A 16,451-nucleotide genomic window follows, 5' to 3' on the forward strand; every position below is an offset into this window, starting at 1 on the left:
AAGAAGAGAAAGAAGAATATCAGACCTATTTTATTCCGACTCTGGCTTATATTGTACAGAGGTCATGTGTTTTTTTCCCCGTGTGTGTGACTGGAACAGAAATGCGGTGGCATGCGGTCCGCGGCAGCAATGGGGGAAGAAGGACACATATGTAATACCTTAATCAATAAAGAAAAAAGAATTCAGGACAGTGGTTACTGTGAGACAGTCAGGAATAAAAAGAGAAAAGGAGGAATAGAAGATTAAGTACTGAGGGCCCTTCAATTATATTTGAATTGTTTAACTTTTAAATAATTGCTGGCCCACATTTGTTTGCTTTATTAATATAGATATTTCCCCAACAAACAGGGGAGAACCTAGAAGAAAATATATGTATACTCTAAGCTTCCTGCACTGATGTTAAAAAGTATTCATTATAGGGCCCTGACCAGTTTGGCTCAGTGGATAGAGTGTCGGCCTGTGGACTGAAGGGTCCCAGGTTCGATTCCGGTCAAGGGCATGTACGTTGGTTGCGGGCACATCCCCAGTGGGGGGTGTGCAGGAGGCAGCTGATCGATGTTTCTCTCATTGATGTTTCTAAATCTCTATCCCTCTCCCTTCCTCTCTGAAAAATCAATACAATATATATTTTTTTAAAAAGTATTGATATAGGAATAATAAACTCCCAAATTCTAGCTTTGTCCCAGAGAAATATTTATGTTTCAATTTTCTTTTCATGGTTTACAGGCAAGGTCAGGGGCATTCTACCTTATCTTATATAGCTATTTAAAATTTATTTTAAAAGACAAACTGGTAACATAATGGGTGAATGTCATAGATGAGCCCCTTTGGAACCACTAAAGGAATGGAACACAATTTTGGTTTTAGGACCCTGAGATTCCAGCTCAGTGCCATGCTGCCTCCCTTCTACTTTATGAAGTCTGGTGGCTACCGATAAAAACTACCAAGACCCTGGCTGTTACGTGTTCCTAGGAAAGAGGCCCACCTACAGACACTGTTAGCAGCAGCTTCAGAGGAGAAAGCAGGGCTCCAGGGAGGAAGAAACAAAGAACAAGGTGCCCATGGTCAGCCTCTTGCCTTTTATGGAGCAGCAGGTCTTTCTTTTTTTTAAAAAGTGCTCATTCTGGTAGAGTGAGTATATGAAAGGGAAAAAACCCACAATTCAGCAAGGGACTAGATTCTTAAAATGATAAGAAACTTGCTAATCATTAGAAACAGACAAATTGCATGAAGAGAAGAAACTCACAGTTTAGAATCTTCTTTGGTCATGGAAGCGAATGTAAACATGAGTCCCCCATGGGGACATAGAAGAGCACTGTTTCCGACGGATGACACGGGACTACATCTCGTAGGTTTCCTACTCAAAGGAGACAAGGAGGATCAATATACTTCACTACTGCATGAGTAAACAGAAGAGTGCTCCATCAGTTAAAAATGAGAGGTACATTGAAAAGGATATTAGTAATTAAATGTTTCTCTTGATTATTCCTTTAATTTAAAAGAAAGCTTTTAGCACATGCTAGAAAATGTAACTAAAAAGGTATGATGATCAGAATCCATTAATTCTTAAAACACTAAAATCAACCCCCGAAAAAGGGAAATAGAAACATTTTTGGATTCTACCTGACAAATTTCCGCCATTCTTCTACAAAGAACTGTGACACAATGTAGAGGACATCTGTATCCTAGAACAGCAAAGTCACATTAAAGCAGGCATCAATACACTGTGTTCTTAACCTGAATCCTTTAGGGAAAAATGTTTTTCCATGCACTAAGCTTTATAAATAAAATGAAAACACAGCCCGCTACCAAGAAACAGAATTAGAGTAAAGCCCCTTGATTAGATAAAAACTAAACAAAGAGAATCAGAGAAGCTCAGGTTGTTTGGAAGCAATACAGCAGAAAAGCCTCTGAAACGTAAGATGAATTCTATCCTTGGTGGGGATCCTTATACCTCTGGCCAGTTACTAAGACAAGGTCTGCTTTTGTCCTGGAATAAATTCGGGAGAGAAGTCTTCTGCTCGTTTGCAATCATCTTATGTAAGGCTTCGTTTTCTTCCCCTTCTCTTTCTAAAATCTGAAAGAGAATGAAGCAATCAACCATCTCCTGCTGACAGCCCGGGGCTTGCCTCCTCCCCACCCCCTCAGCAGAGGTTCTGACAAGGCTAATTCTCGGGAAGCGGTACAGGGAGGAGACTGTGTTCAGTACCTTGCACTGTGAACAGCATTCTTTGTAACTGGGAAACTCGGGAGCCTTTGGAAAGTACTGTTGCAGTTTGCTCCAGGCCTCTTTAGAAACAAGTCTTCTTTCGTTTTCAGATATGCACAACTCCCCTGATTATTTAAAAAAAAAAAAATTTGTTTTTACATTTAAACCAAAAAAGTCAACGTATAGCCTCCAAAAAAGATGTTTCCTATTCTTAAACCTAAGAAAAATTCTTTGGTTTCAGAAATCTCTAATTTTGTTTATTTTATCTCATTCTAAAGGAGCCATTCCTTTATGCCCTTCATTGTATCTGTGGTTGAAAAACCAGGCAATAAAGACAATTGCATGAGACTCGCGGCGTGCATTCCCTGTCTTTCTTCCTGCGGGTGAGAGGGGCTCCCGGGATCCTGGTGGCTCTGCGCGAGGCATTTCATCTCCGCCCACACTCCTCACAACTTCCTGCGGGCTGTATTTCCTCCCATTTGATTGTTACCTCACTGAAATCATCCCGAATTAAAACGGTGTTTTCAAGGTGGTGTCCATTCTCTTGTTACCGATTCAAAGTTAAATAATAAAGTAACCTAGTGTCCAACTGGTGATCTGTCTCCAGACAAGATCCTGTTAGTTTCCTACTGCCATCACCCCAATCCCTGTGGATCTTTAAAAATCCGCAGAGAAAGAAACAGGAACAGTGACCACCACCCTTCCTCTTCGTGGAAGGTCGTGGGAACGCCCAAATGGCAGAAACCTGCAACCTCAGCAGCCCCTCCTTGGTGCCTTTCCCCCACTCTACCTCTCACTCCATTTCTGGTTCTAGTTTTCATTGTTTCAGCTCTTCCTAATTGATGAATTAATGAACTGTCCCTATGTACCTATATGGGTCATTACCCAGAAAACCATCTGTAAGTTTCCAAGGCCACATGTTTTTCTATCCCCGTTTGCCAGGCACCTCCATGTTTGTTAAAAGTAATAAAGCTTTCTAAAGACAGTATCATTCTGCCCTAGCCGGTTTGGCTCAGTGGATGGAGCATTGGCCTGCAGACTGAAGGGTCCCGGGTTTGATTCCGGTCAAGGGCACGTACCTCTATTGCAGGTTCCCGGCCCTGGTCGGGGGACATGCGGGGGGCAAACAATCAATGTGTGTCTCTCTCACATCGGTGTTTCTCTCTGTCTCTCCCTCTCCCCTCCTCTCTCTCTAAAAGTCAAATATCCTCAAGTGAGGATTAAAATAAATAAAGAAATAGAAGTATACATAAAAAAAATCTTGAGACACACACTGGTGAATATCACTGGTTTAAAAAAGAAACAATTACTAAAATAAATAAAGTAAGTATCATCCTTTGCTTCATGTGTTTTACCTAATAATAAACAAACTGAGAATCAGAGAAATTAATACACCTAGGGCTCCACAGCTGGTGAATAATGAAGCTGGACTATGAACTCAGGTCTGTTTCATTCAAACCCCATAATTTCTAATACCTATAAATATATCTTCATAACTGCCACCCTTCACCTCTTATCAACCTTTGAATAATCCCAAGAAAAGATTACTTTGCTTTAATAAACTTAATACCAGAGAAAAATAGGTCACAATGTAAAATTTAACTTTTTTTCTGAGTAGGCTATTAACTTAAATTTCCTCTGGCGCTATAAAAACTTACTCCAACAAGCATACCCTAAGACACAATTAGGGAGTATTTTTAAAAGATTGATTATCCAAACCTAGTCTAGTACATCTTTATAGTGAAATAGAATGCAGCCATAATAAGGAAAGGTATGATTTCTATGACCTGATTTTCTAGAAAGCACTCCAAGGCAATTAAAATTAAAAATAATTTTAAGCGGTTTCCTTTTTTTCCTTCTTCTTAAAAAAAAAAAAGGAAAAAACTCTTCCTCTGTATATGAGTGATATAACCCAATAGGTTTAAACAGGGGGGGATTTTGTTATAAAAAATAAAAAAATTCAAAACAAGCACTTCCAGAAAAAAAAACGATGTTAAAACTGCATTTACTTTCAGTTGCCTCTTGAAACACCATTAAACCACAGTAAAGGGAATTTTTAAAAAGATCTAAAACCACAACGATGGATGAACAGAGAGGGAACAACAGCAACAAAAACTTCAGAAGCTTAAAAGCAGACAGATGAAACGTATGAAAAATGAATTCTAAATTGGGAAAAGTCAAGAAGTAACAAGATTTATTACACTGCACAACTGCCTAAAAATTGCGAGCACCTGGAAGTACAGGTGGGGTTAAAAAAAAACCCAGAATGAATTAAAGTCTATTGAAGAGGCAGTTAATATTTTCTGCTTCCCTCTACCCATAACTTCTCTGGTGACATAAAGCGCCAGGCCTCTACACCAGGGGACACAAGCACAGAGACGAGGGAGGCAATGAGCTGACACAAAGGCAGTCTCCCAAGCCCTCTTCTCTCTACTACCCGAGAACAGGCACAGCCATGGCTGCATTTCCCAGGCAGGAGAATGGAAGCCTATGGAGAAATCGGAGCAGCCCAAGAGCAGATACTGACATTGGGAATTCCCCAGTGAGGCCCTCCTGGGTGCACCGGCCTCCACAAGCACCTCACACAATAAGGGAGGTGGGTAGGGCCCGCACCAGGGCAGGCCAGTGTGAGATGCCAGTGAACACAGGGGAAAAAAATCTTACAAGCTGCCAAAAGAGAATGAAAGGAATCATCTACGCATAATGGACAAATGGCACAATGAGAGGTAGTGCAAGTCCTTTAAATTTCTGAAGAAAAGTCTAATTTGAGACAATTATGCACCTAGGTAAAATTATCCATTAAATGTGGTGATCTTGAGCAAATGACTCTTAAATCTCTATGCCTCAGCTTGCTTACTCATCAGTACGATGGATATGACTGTAATACTGACTTCTCAGAATTGTTTTATAAACGAGTTAATCCAGCATGTGTATAAACATTCTGTACATGCCCACTATCATCTCACTACTGCTTGTATTCAGTACTACCATCACTACCACCATCACAATCCAGGAACAAATCTATGTATATAAAAGGCTAATGCACTAAGTGTCTGACAGTCCGACCAGTCGCTATGATGACGCACACTGACCACCACGGGGCAGACGCTCAACGCAGGAGCTGCCGAACTGCAGTGACTTAGCAGCGGCGGTTCTCGGGTGACACACCCCAAAATCAGAGAGGAGGAGCCCGATTCCTCATGGGGCCGCACAATTCCACCTCCGCCCAAGGGTTATGTTGCTGCTGGGGCACTATCGGCCCTGAATCTGGTTTAGTGCACACTTGCGCTTCTGTTCCACACCCAGTACAACAGCAACTTTGCAGGGTACCCTCTCACACTCCAGAAATCCTCGGGGGATGGACAGCAGGTTTTGACCCGATCCCAGCAGGCCAGGCCAAGGGACCCCACCTGCCGGAGGGACCCCACTCACCCCGCAGACGCTGGCAGACCACTGGAGGTTGGCTCCAGGGCATGTCTGGCCCACCCCGCCGGCCACCTTCTAATTAATTTCCTTTCAATGTGCACAAATGCGTGCACTGGGTCACTAGTTTTAATATAAACCTAATGAGTCAAGTGGGTTTCTAAGGTCCACTGTCCTACACTTGAAAAACCTGATCTCATAGACACGGTACATGGACAAGTGATGTCCACAAAAACAGTAGTTGAGAACTAATCTTTAAAAAGTACATCAAGAAAAGGCCAACAAGTCCCAGATCAAGCTAAAGAACTAAAAAACAGCTCGAGCACGATTTCTGCTGAGGAGTGCAGCACACGTCCTGAAATCACACTCAGCTCTGCCAGGCTTTCTAATCAAAACTGTAATATGAAATGACAAGATGAGACAGGAGGTGGGAAGACCAAGCAAAAGTCAGTGGGCGAAGGAATGAGATGACAATCTGAGTTCTGGCACTGTTTCAACCGTGGGACAGATCACAGATCAAGCATTCCTCAACTCTCAAAAGGAAGGCACTCTGAAGGTAAAATAAGAGATGACAGAAAGTGTTTCCATAAAAACTCACCTACTTTTGGCCATTTACTCCGCCTCCTATTTATTTATTCAGTCTGTCTACCACCCAGGAGGCCACATCTCTCACATTTGTGCTCCTGCTGTGACTCCAAGTGTAAGGAGGACAAACTGGGCAGCAGGCGATGGGAAGAGAAGGAGAGATGGGCTTGGGATGCAGAGACCTGAATCCAAGTCCCAGGATGACCCCCCTCACCACCTAGTAGTGTGGTTAGTAAATGAGAATGCCACTTAGCTAGTAAGCTAAAGCGCAGTGAGACAATATCCAGAAAGACCAGCATGCAAGGACCATTCAGGGGAGAATTATCGTCACTGTCATCAAGGACCCTCGATATAAAAGGGCTGGAGTGCACGACGGTGTGAGACATTACGTATTGGTTCATAATGAACCAACGAAGTAAGAACTAAAATCAGGAATTTATTAGGACCAACAAGCATTCTGAGATTGGGCAATACATTAGCACACAACAAGAAATACACATGCCTTGGCTGATGTGGCTCAGTTGGTTGGGCGTTGACCGGTGTACCAAAAGGTTGACCCTCAGTAGGGGACAGGCAGGAGGCAGCTATTCAATGTTGTGCTCTTACATGGATGTTTCTCTCTCCCTCTCCAAAAGAGAAAGAAATGCGCAGACGTGGATTAGTAGAATAAACCAAGTTTTTAAAAAGGGGTGAGGGGTCCTTACATAGTAGAAGGCTTTGAGAAGCAGAGACCCACTTGACTTTCACAGTGCTAACAGATTGGATAATCATGTCTCATATATAAAGAATCCCTTGCAGAAAATTACTTATTAATAGTGAGCACTAACTAGGACCAAATAAGAAATACATAAACAAATAAACAGGAGTAAGTGTCTAAGAAACTAAACCAAAAATACCCCTAATAATAATCCTATATATTAAAACCCTAATATGCAAATCGACCGAACAGTGGAACGACTGGTCGCTTTGATGCACACTGACCATTAGGGTGCAGACACTCAACACAGGAGCTGCCCCCAGGTAGTCAGTGCGCTCCCACAGGGAGAGCGCCGCTCAGCCAGAAGCTGGGCTCACGGCTGGCGAGCACAGTGGCGGTGGTGGCAGGAGCTTCTTCTGCCTCCACAGCAACGCTAAAGAACAGCAAGCTGAGCAGTAAGGATCTGTGAACAGGCGGGTGGTAAGTAGCCAGAGGTCCGGCCTGTGAGAGGGCGCATGCGGGGCTGAGAGCCCCCTCCCCCTCCCAGTGCACCAATTTCGTGTACCAGGCCTCTAGTAAGAAATATATGAACGCTGTTCTCAAAGTGTTCAAACTGGACAAAGACAGTCATGGGAAATAACTGGAAGTCTTTCCTTCCACTCAGATAGCCCTTCAAGGAGACAAGTGACAAAAAGTTTCTTCTCCACTAAATATAGGAAAAATCCTATTATATATATATATATATATATATATATTTATATATATATAAAAATAATTTTTTTTTTTTGCAAGGATAAGAAAAGGTGTGGGAGGCATTGGCCTGAAACCAGGCCGTAGAATCTAACAGTTAAGAAGGGTATGAGAATAGAAACATCAGAATCAAGTACAGTTTAGAAAAACCATGGCTGCCGTATTAGGGCCTAATTCCTAAGAGAAAGTACAAAACCGTTAACCAAGTATTTACAATATGCTCAAGTCTGACAACAGAAGATTTATGCTTCTAGCTTACCATGTGGACACAGAATGTCTTCATTAAAATTTAATTCCTCCTCTTCTTCTTTTCTTTCTTCCTTTGATTCGTCTAATCAAAAGAAACACGGAGAGTAACTTGCTCTGGCTGTTGTATTTAAAGGTCAAAGTAGCAGAGATAATACTCTGCACAATTTTGAACAAAGAAAACTTTTAAACGTTCTAAAAATTTGACCCAAGTAGTTCCTACACAGTTCTGCTAAGAAATGTTATATTTCTTTCTTTAAAGGGAAAGAATATCTGAATAGCAGTTTTACTTTTTAAAGAATTAGATTATGTAAGAAAGTGTGCTTTTTTTCAAATTGAAAAATAATTTACATATCCTTCCATTAATTCTAGTCAAGGTGTTCAGAACTGTGTCATAAACCAAGTTAATAATCTACATGTCATGTCATTTTCTTATTTTAAAGGTTGAACAGAAAGCTTTAGAGGCCAATGAAATAAAAACCTAACCTTTAACATCAAACACATATAATAAGAACTTTGCTTTTCTTGTTAACATTTCTCTCCCAGTATCTACTTTTCTTACTTGCCCACGCTGTATCATCAATTTTTAGTTGTGTATACCAGGAACATGATCAAATAAGAGAAGTCTCGAGTATCAGATCAGAATGGCTATCATATGCATGGGTTTTCCAAGTTAAGAACACAATACATTTTTAATATAATTAATACATAAATAAAAAGAATATTTGCTAAACATTGAAAAGTTCAAGTAGAGAAATGAGCAAAGGAAGGACATGATCAGGTAACTCTGGCACCTGTCATACACACACAAATAACACCTCAAATATATGATGAGGGTCGACCTCAGTGATGTTTTTGAAAGGTATAAGCTTTGACACAGCTAGTCATTTTTCATATATATATATATATATATATATATATATATATATATGTCTGGAAAAAATGGATGTGACTGATGTACTCTTTATATTGATGAAGGCATGAGGAAATAATTTCTAGAGGAAATTTACCACTGTGTGTCAGTTTATAGCAATTATATATGGAGATAATTCTCTGGTCCAGCAATTTCTACAAATTCATTTGAACTTCAAATTTAAGTGTTAAAAATCATAGTTTCAAACTAATAATGGCTTTGGTGTTTTTATTTTCTCAAAAGGATAGTGACAGGAGAGATCCACACCAAGCAAAATTGAATGATATAATATGGTTGAATGCAGAAAATGCACGGTATTTCAGTAAAATGGTTAAGAATATTTAAATGATAAAAATGCATGTATGTAAATAATATTTGATGAGAAGATTAAATGAAATAATTGCTTATGGATCACTAATTTACCTCTGAATTAGTAAATTGATCAAACCTCTAGTTTCCATTTTAAATCTAAAAATAGTTCCTATGCCTTAATTTCCCTTGATATCTTATAAAATATTGGCTATAACATTAAGTTTAGTGGTTTACTTAGACCAGTGGTTGGCAACCTGCGGCTCGCGAGCCACATGCGGCCCTTTGGCCCCTTGAGTGCGGCTCTTCCACAAAATACCACGGGCGGGCGTGCATGTACAGTGCGAAGTTGACTTAAAACTTTAAGTAAAGTTGATTAAGTTAATTTTAGGGAATGTTGTGGAGTGAAAGAAGATGTAGTGTCGAGGATTGAGAAAGGTATGTTGAGATGGTTTGGACATATAGAGAGGATGAATGAAAGGAGATAGATGAAACAAGTATACAAGACGAGTGTGGATGGGAGAGTTGGAAGGGGTCGACCTCAGTGAACGTACCTCAATCAGACTGAGGACGTTTTTAGCAAAGGCCAGCTTAGGAGTACCCTCATTAAGTTAATAACAATGTACCTACCTATATAGTTTAAGTTTAAAAAATTTGGCTCTCTAAAGAAATTTCAATCGTTGTACTGTTGATATTTGGCTCTGTTGACTAATGAGTTTGCCGACCACTGACTTAGACTAACATAATTTCCTATTTGAAAGCATAGTTTAAAAAAAAAAAAAAGGCTCAGAAAACGTTATAAGCAAAAAGCTGTCCAAAAGCCGCCTTCTCACCCAAAGCACAAGCTCTTCTACTTAAGGCAGGCTGTACGTGTGGCCGATAACCCACCACCAAAACGCCGAGCTCACAGCACACTCTGCAACTTGCAGCAGCCTTCCTTTCTGAGCTGCTGAACCTGTGACCCTTGCTCAATTTCATTAGCTGAAACATTTTTCATTTGTTATGAGGCATTTTTTTAGAGGTTTAGGTTTAATAAAAATTTTCTTTAAAATTACATGGATGGGGATAAACCAATTTTACTAAAAACAAATGTTTACAGTTTGGTGGTAGAATTCCCAACCATCAACACAGGTTTTAGAAGGTACCTTTATTCAAGGTGTTGCCATTCATTTTTCCATTGCTTTGGTCTGCGTCACCATCTTGCTCATCTAGCTGTTCAAGAGCCAGCTGGCGCCAGCTGCGCAAGGACGATTTTCCCACCCAAAAGCCATCACTGCTGAGGAGCAGAGAGAGGGTGAAATCATGCATGTCACGTTTCCTCACATCCTCGCCTCCCTTTTTTTCCTTGTAAAGGCCACAACTAAAATGAATCTCAAATATTCAAAGTCTGCTGTTATGTACAATTTCTCTAACCCACTTCTTCATTTAGGCCATTTTTACTCCTTACTACTGAACTGCAGGTACTGTTTTCATCCTAAATCTTACCCTGCTTCTCCTAACCCTCATTTACATTCATGCCGATCACATCAATCAACTGGCTGCTTTCTTTCACTTGATTACTATTCACAATTACATACAGCTGTGCCTCTAAGTATACACAGACGCACTCACATATATACATCCACGTCTACACATAAACACACATTTAAGCTGTTTGTGGAATGACTAAAAATGGTGAACTAGATTAATCTTTGTTTGGGCAATACACAACTTATATCAAATCCAGACATAATAAATGCCATCTGCCTCTATTGTATCTGAATCCACAGGTACTATAGGGAGTAGGGCTCAAAGAACCCTGGATGTTCTTTTCTTTCTTTCTTTCTCAATTGAATTTATTGGGCTGAATGTTTCTGACGAGGATGCTCTGCTAAGGTACCATTTGTTAACACACATACTTCATTTTCTAGATCTAAGGCGAACACCACCAGACCAGGCAGGATGTTCCACCATGGCTTTCTGTAACTCCAGGCCAGAACACAGGCTACACCCCTGCCTTGGTCTGACCAAGCCCCAGGTCCACATCTCTGCTTCTATCTTTCTAATGATGGAATACTGTGGCAAAGGCTGTGTGACTCAGCTATCTATATCTTTACCACACTGGCAATCACTGCAAAATTTAATCTGGCTCTGCCATGCACATCATCACACTTCTTTCTTCAAAAAAATCCAATTCCCTCTTATCTAAAAATAATCAGCTACCTAGTTAGTACTTCTTAATTATTTTTTCTTAGTTTATCATAAACAATATACGGTGGAACATACCCCTTTATTGTTGTTTTTAGCAGATTAGTAACAGTTTTATAATCTTCATTTAGTTGGTTCTTCAGACGCAACATACGACAGCGTTCTACTACACATTCCTTACACAGGGCTTTCACTAGGGCCAGAGAGAATGAAAGAAAATACAGTTTATTCACATACAGATTTCCTGTTAGGAAAATGCTTTCACCATTTCACAAAACACAAAATTCTAAATCAAAGTCACAAATTTTGACAACATAGCAAATTGATATATATCACCCTAGCTGGTTTGGCTCAGTGGATGGAGCACGTCAGCCTGTGGACTAAAGGATCCCAGATTCAATCCCCAGTGGGGGGGCTTGCAGGAGGCAGCCAATGATTCTCTCTCATCACTGATGTTTCTCTCCCTCTCCCTTCTTCTCTGAAATCAATAAAAATATTTTTTTTAAAAAGGCAGTGGTTTCCAAACATTAAAAAAAAAAAAAAAAACTACAGCAGAAGATGCAGGTTTAGAAGATAGGTGATGATTTCAATATTTAAAATACTGAATTTAACCCACTCTATCCAAAATGTTTACATTTCTTTATGACATCAGTATTTTTAATGGCAGTGAAATATTCTACCATCTTTTTTCTATCTCACTCCCTCTCCCTTCTTCTCTGAAATCAATAAAAATATATTTTTTGAAAAATTGATATATATCCTAAATTATTTTGTAATGTTAATATCAAGATAGTAACACTGTTCGAAGAGATAAAATGCTATATGTCAAAAGTATCTGTACCATGAAATGCAAAGTTTACAGGGTTTAGATGCAAATTTCACAAGACCCTAATCAAATAATGGTGGGATGGGGAGTCAATGCATCTGACAACCATAAATGTAATGTTAATCGTTTAAGAGCTTCATGTGAACACTTCAAAGCACAGAACACAAAAGGGAAAACAAAAAGCAAGGCCTGCTTTAAAGCACAGTGCCAGGAATCATGTAAAATTTGATTCTTTGGAAGATCATCCCATTGCTGTTTATTGATTGTGAATCAAAAACGTAAATTTAGAAAACTCCAGATGTGTACAAGACCTGGATCATATAGTTAAGTGCCAGTTTTTATGCAGTAAGTGGTACATGATCAGAAAATAGCACTTATTTTAGGGAAAAAGAGGATGATGGTTTCTTTTATTAGACTCATCTATAGCTTGGGTAGGGGGTGGGGGACTGTTGCCAGTTAAAAAGAAATGTTATGAGGAGAGGTAACCAGAACCAAATAGATTATGGGTACTACGTGGTTTTTTATACAGCTCTATATTCAGGGTAGAATCACACAGATTCCATTCATAAGCTAAGTAACAATCTGCAGATCTCATACTGTTAAAAGTCACTGTAGCAGGGAGGCATAAGATCTATAATCAACTAGACCAGGCTTCAAGTACTTTGATTTAAAAATATATATATTTACTATTATTTAGAGACAGAAACATCAATTTCTTTTTTTTTTATAATTTTTATTGCTTGAAGTATTACAAAGAGTATTACATATGTCTCCTTCCCCCCCCCCCCCCTTGACATTCCCCCGGCCCCTACCCCCCAGTGTCTTGTGTCCATTGGTTATTCTTATATGCATGCATTTAAGTCCTCGGTTGATCTCTTAATCCCCCCCCCAAACCCTCCCCAGGTTTCCCACTGTAGTTTGACAGTCTGTTCAATGTTGCTCTGCCTCTGCATCTACCCCTGTTCATCAGTCTATACTGGTCCCCATTATCTGTCCCAACCTCACCCGGGCTGTACCGACCTCACCGGGGCCGTCAGAAACATCAATTTCTTGTTCCATTTATTATATGCATTCATTGGTTGATTCTTGTATGTGCCCTGACCAGGGATCAAACCCATACCCTAGGATCCGTGGTCGGCAAACCGCGGCTTGCGAGCCACATGCAGCTCTTTGGCCCCTTGAGTGTGGCTCTTCCACAAAATACCACGTGCGGGCCCGCAAGTACAGTGCGATTGAAACTTCGTGGCCCATGCGCAGAAGTCGGTATTTTGTGGAAGAGCCAGTATTTTGTGGAAGAGCCACACTCAAGGGGCCAAAGACCCGCATGTGGCTCACGAGCCACGGTTTGCCGAGCCACAGTTTGCTGACCACTGCCCTAGGTGCATCAGGTGATGCTCCAAATGACCTACTCAGCCAGGGCTCAAGTACTTTGAAGAGTAATGTATAAAGCAACAAAATACTACCAGATTGATTTTCTCAAAAGTATCCTAGTCTGTCTGCTTTGAAAAAAGAAAAAAAAAAAAAAACCAATGAGCAGTACGTTTCCTAACATTGTATAACGCTACTTCTACTTTATTTAGCAAATCCTTCTTGCGGTGTAAGGAACATTTGGTCTGGCTTAGTTTGGGTCCAATGATCATAAAGATCACATGATGAGGACCTACAGCATCCCTCTTTTTGAAGTAGAGAAGACATCGGAAATTACCAGTTAGCCTCGGTCCTCCTCCGTATCTACTGTAGAAAACATCAGCTGCATATTCAGATATTCTCTTCATGATCGATATTTTATCAGGATGCAGCTTGTCATGGGAACAAAGGCAGGCGTGGTTATCGATAGGCTTGGTAGGTGTCGACTCATCCAACCACTTCTGCAGCCACTCGAGAGAGACGAACTCATATGGCTCTGAGGAAGAGAGCAAGGGAAAGAGCCTATGTATTTTTACAGCTTTTAAACTAAGTGATACATTCATTTTTCTCAAATGACAATGCAAACTCTGTCCAAAATTAGAATCAGAAGAATCATTGTTGAGGGGGAAATGTTTGATAAGCATGATACAGAGCTCCATTTAACTACCCTATCCTTCCCTACCCTTCCCTTGGTTTCAAGGAGCTGTGTGAGAGGCCGCGCGTGACAGGGGCGAGTCTGCTCAGTGCCTAGGAGATCGGCTGGTATTATTAACCACATTCTACAAAAGAGGTATCCGCAGAGAGAAGTGTCTTGCTTGATAGCACAGCAGAGCTTTGATCAGGACACCGTGATTGTTGACAAGCCGCTCCACGCTGGCTCGCAAATCACATAACCTTACCCCCTACTGTTTATTCCATAAAACCCTTTTCACCAATCCTTTTCATCAATACAGAATATACATCTGAAAAAGCACGACTGAGTTCTAAGTCAGAGATTAACCCCATCAGTTATAACTGCACTTTAAGAGCCTGTTTCAACCACTGAGCTTTTCTTCATCCAAGATAATGTGGGTACATGGATGAAAAGGCAACTGATTTCCCCACCCAATCCATAGCATGATCTATTCATTACATTTGTTTCAAGAAAATAAGCGATTTTAAACAAATTCCAGGATGAAATACACTAGAATTGAATTTCAATTTGAAGTAGTAAAAATTAAGACAAAACCAAACACCTCAACATGAGTTTTAATTTGGGAAAATAAGAGTGCCTGAGTTCCCTACAAGCCAAAATTAAAGGTAAAGGGCCAGCTTTGATTACTTACAAAGATCTCCAGTGAGTCCAAGCATAAAACATAGAAGAAAACATACAGAGGTTGAATTTATATATTTGTATTATGTACTACTTCTGATGAGATCTGAGGGATGGACAGTTCACCTCAAAGCCCATTTTGAGCAACTGTATACTTCTCTTGAGTTACAAATCTAGAAAACTAACTCCCATCTTAGGTTTAGTATAAAACATTTCAAGGTTTACAAAAACAAAATTCAGAATTTTTGAATGTCTTGTTTGTGCTAAAACTGTACTGATCAGCTCAGACGCAGCTGCAGAGGAAGAGCAGGTGACTACAAGCTGAGACCAAGGTCTAATCCAAGTTCTGCCAAGAAACTGAACTTGAGCAAGTCACTTAAACTCTATGCTTCAAGTCTTTTATTTGTAAAATGAAGGTAATAATACCTGCCTTCTACCTACCTCACAGGGATGTTGTTGAATATAAAAGATAAGATATGTGAAGCATTTTGAGCTTTTTGGAAGAAAAGAGATACAGAAAAGTTAATTATACATTCACACAATATATTAAAGAGGAGACCTTAAGATTTAGTAGAGGTAACATGGCCAAGGCATTTCACAACATACAATGATATGGTTAATGAAATTTAAAATACCTCTCATTGTTATTTGCCACTTATCAAGTTTAACTTGGCAGGATAGAGTTAAGAAAGCGAAATCCCTTTCTAAGAAAGGAAAATCAAAGTCTTAGCAGGATTGACTTTTCCCCAAATAGTCACATCAAATAACATTTAGTAATCTGAAGGCTGTCAAAGGAGTGAAAACAGGATTGTGACACAGAGCAACATTCAAGAAGGATTCACCAGGTGTTCCTGTTTGCCCCACAGCTGGGGAAGGGTAGGTGCAGGACAATACCTACTGTTTCTAAGCGAAAAAATAAGGATCTTGACCTTTATAAGAAATCTAGGGAAAACTAAAAGAGCAAAAAGCATTCCTTGCCAGGGGGTGTCTGCTGGATCCAAAGCCCAGAGTGACTCTACCCTGGCCCATACAATAGCAATGGACTCAAGGGCAGTTAGTTCAAGACAACATTTTCCAATTCCCTACCAGAGTGAACTTCCCAGTGAAGCTTCTTCCTGTTTGGGTTCAATGCACTACATGAAGATTAGAGAAATCACGTGTGGTTTATAGTAAGGAACAGAGCGGAGACTGGGCCTATAATTCTGGTGTAATTCCATATCCCCAGGTGTGCAGATTTCGGGCGCCAGTTTCAGTGTGCTGGGAAACCCATGGGAGGCTGTGACTGCGGTCACAGAGCTTTTTCTTTCCATTTTCCATCCCATCACATTAGAGTTGGATCAATCTCTGCCCAGAGGTTCCCCGACAGTCAAGGTCTAGCATACGTCTTCATGGTTAGGTTAGAGTCCGCGTGGGGACCGCTTTTTACACCACAAATGTTTCTGCCCGAAAGGCTCCTGGCAGGTTCTCAAAGATGTTCTCTACTTCTGTGATTCATAAACTACCTAAGCATTGCCTTCCAGAGGCATGGGTAAGCCAACTCGCCAACTGGCAACTTTCTTTAATGATCAATCTGGAGATAATACACCA

General features: G+C 40.3%; 1 protein-coding gene across 8 annotated transcripts in view; it reads right to left on the minus strand.

The window, feature by feature from the left end:
* The window catches only part of USP48 (ubiquitin specific peptidase 48), a 65,785-nt gene that overhangs the window by 19,609 nt on the left and 29,725 nt on the right, over positions 1 to 16,451 (minus strand). For 6 of the 8 annotated variants that reach the window (XM_014460277.2, XM_006094016.3, XM_014460278.2 and 3 more), the window contains 8 exons: positions 13,851 to 14,048; positions 11,398 to 11,512; positions 10,278 to 10,408; positions 7,924 to 7,995; positions 2,210 to 2,334; positions 1,955 to 2,077; positions 1,624 to 1,685; positions 1,247 to 1,357 (listed from right to left, as the gene is read on the minus strand). In XM_014460277.2, coding sequence (XP_014315763.1) covers positions 1,247 to 1,357; positions 1,624 to 1,685; positions 1,955 to 2,077; positions 2,210 to 2,334; positions 7,924 to 7,995; positions 10,278 to 10,408; positions 11,398 to 11,512; positions 13,851 to 14,048 — 937 coding nt within the window. The remainder of the gene's footprint in view (positions 1 to 1,246; positions 1,358 to 1,623; positions 1,686 to 1,954; positions 2,078 to 2,209; positions 2,335 to 7,923; positions 7,996 to 10,277; positions 10,409 to 11,397; positions 11,513 to 13,850; positions 14,049 to 16,451) is intronic. The other 2 variants (XM_006094018.3, XM_006094017.3) reach the window with 1 other exon arrangement.

The sequence above is a fragment of the Myotis lucifugus genome, unplaced genomic scaffold, assembly GCF_000147115.1.
Source record: "Myotis lucifugus unplaced genomic scaffold, Myoluc2.0 scaffold_128, whole genome shotgun sequence".
Taxonomy (NCBI): domain Eukaryota; kingdom Metazoa; phylum Chordata; class Mammalia; order Chiroptera; family Vespertilionidae; genus Myotis; species Myotis lucifugus.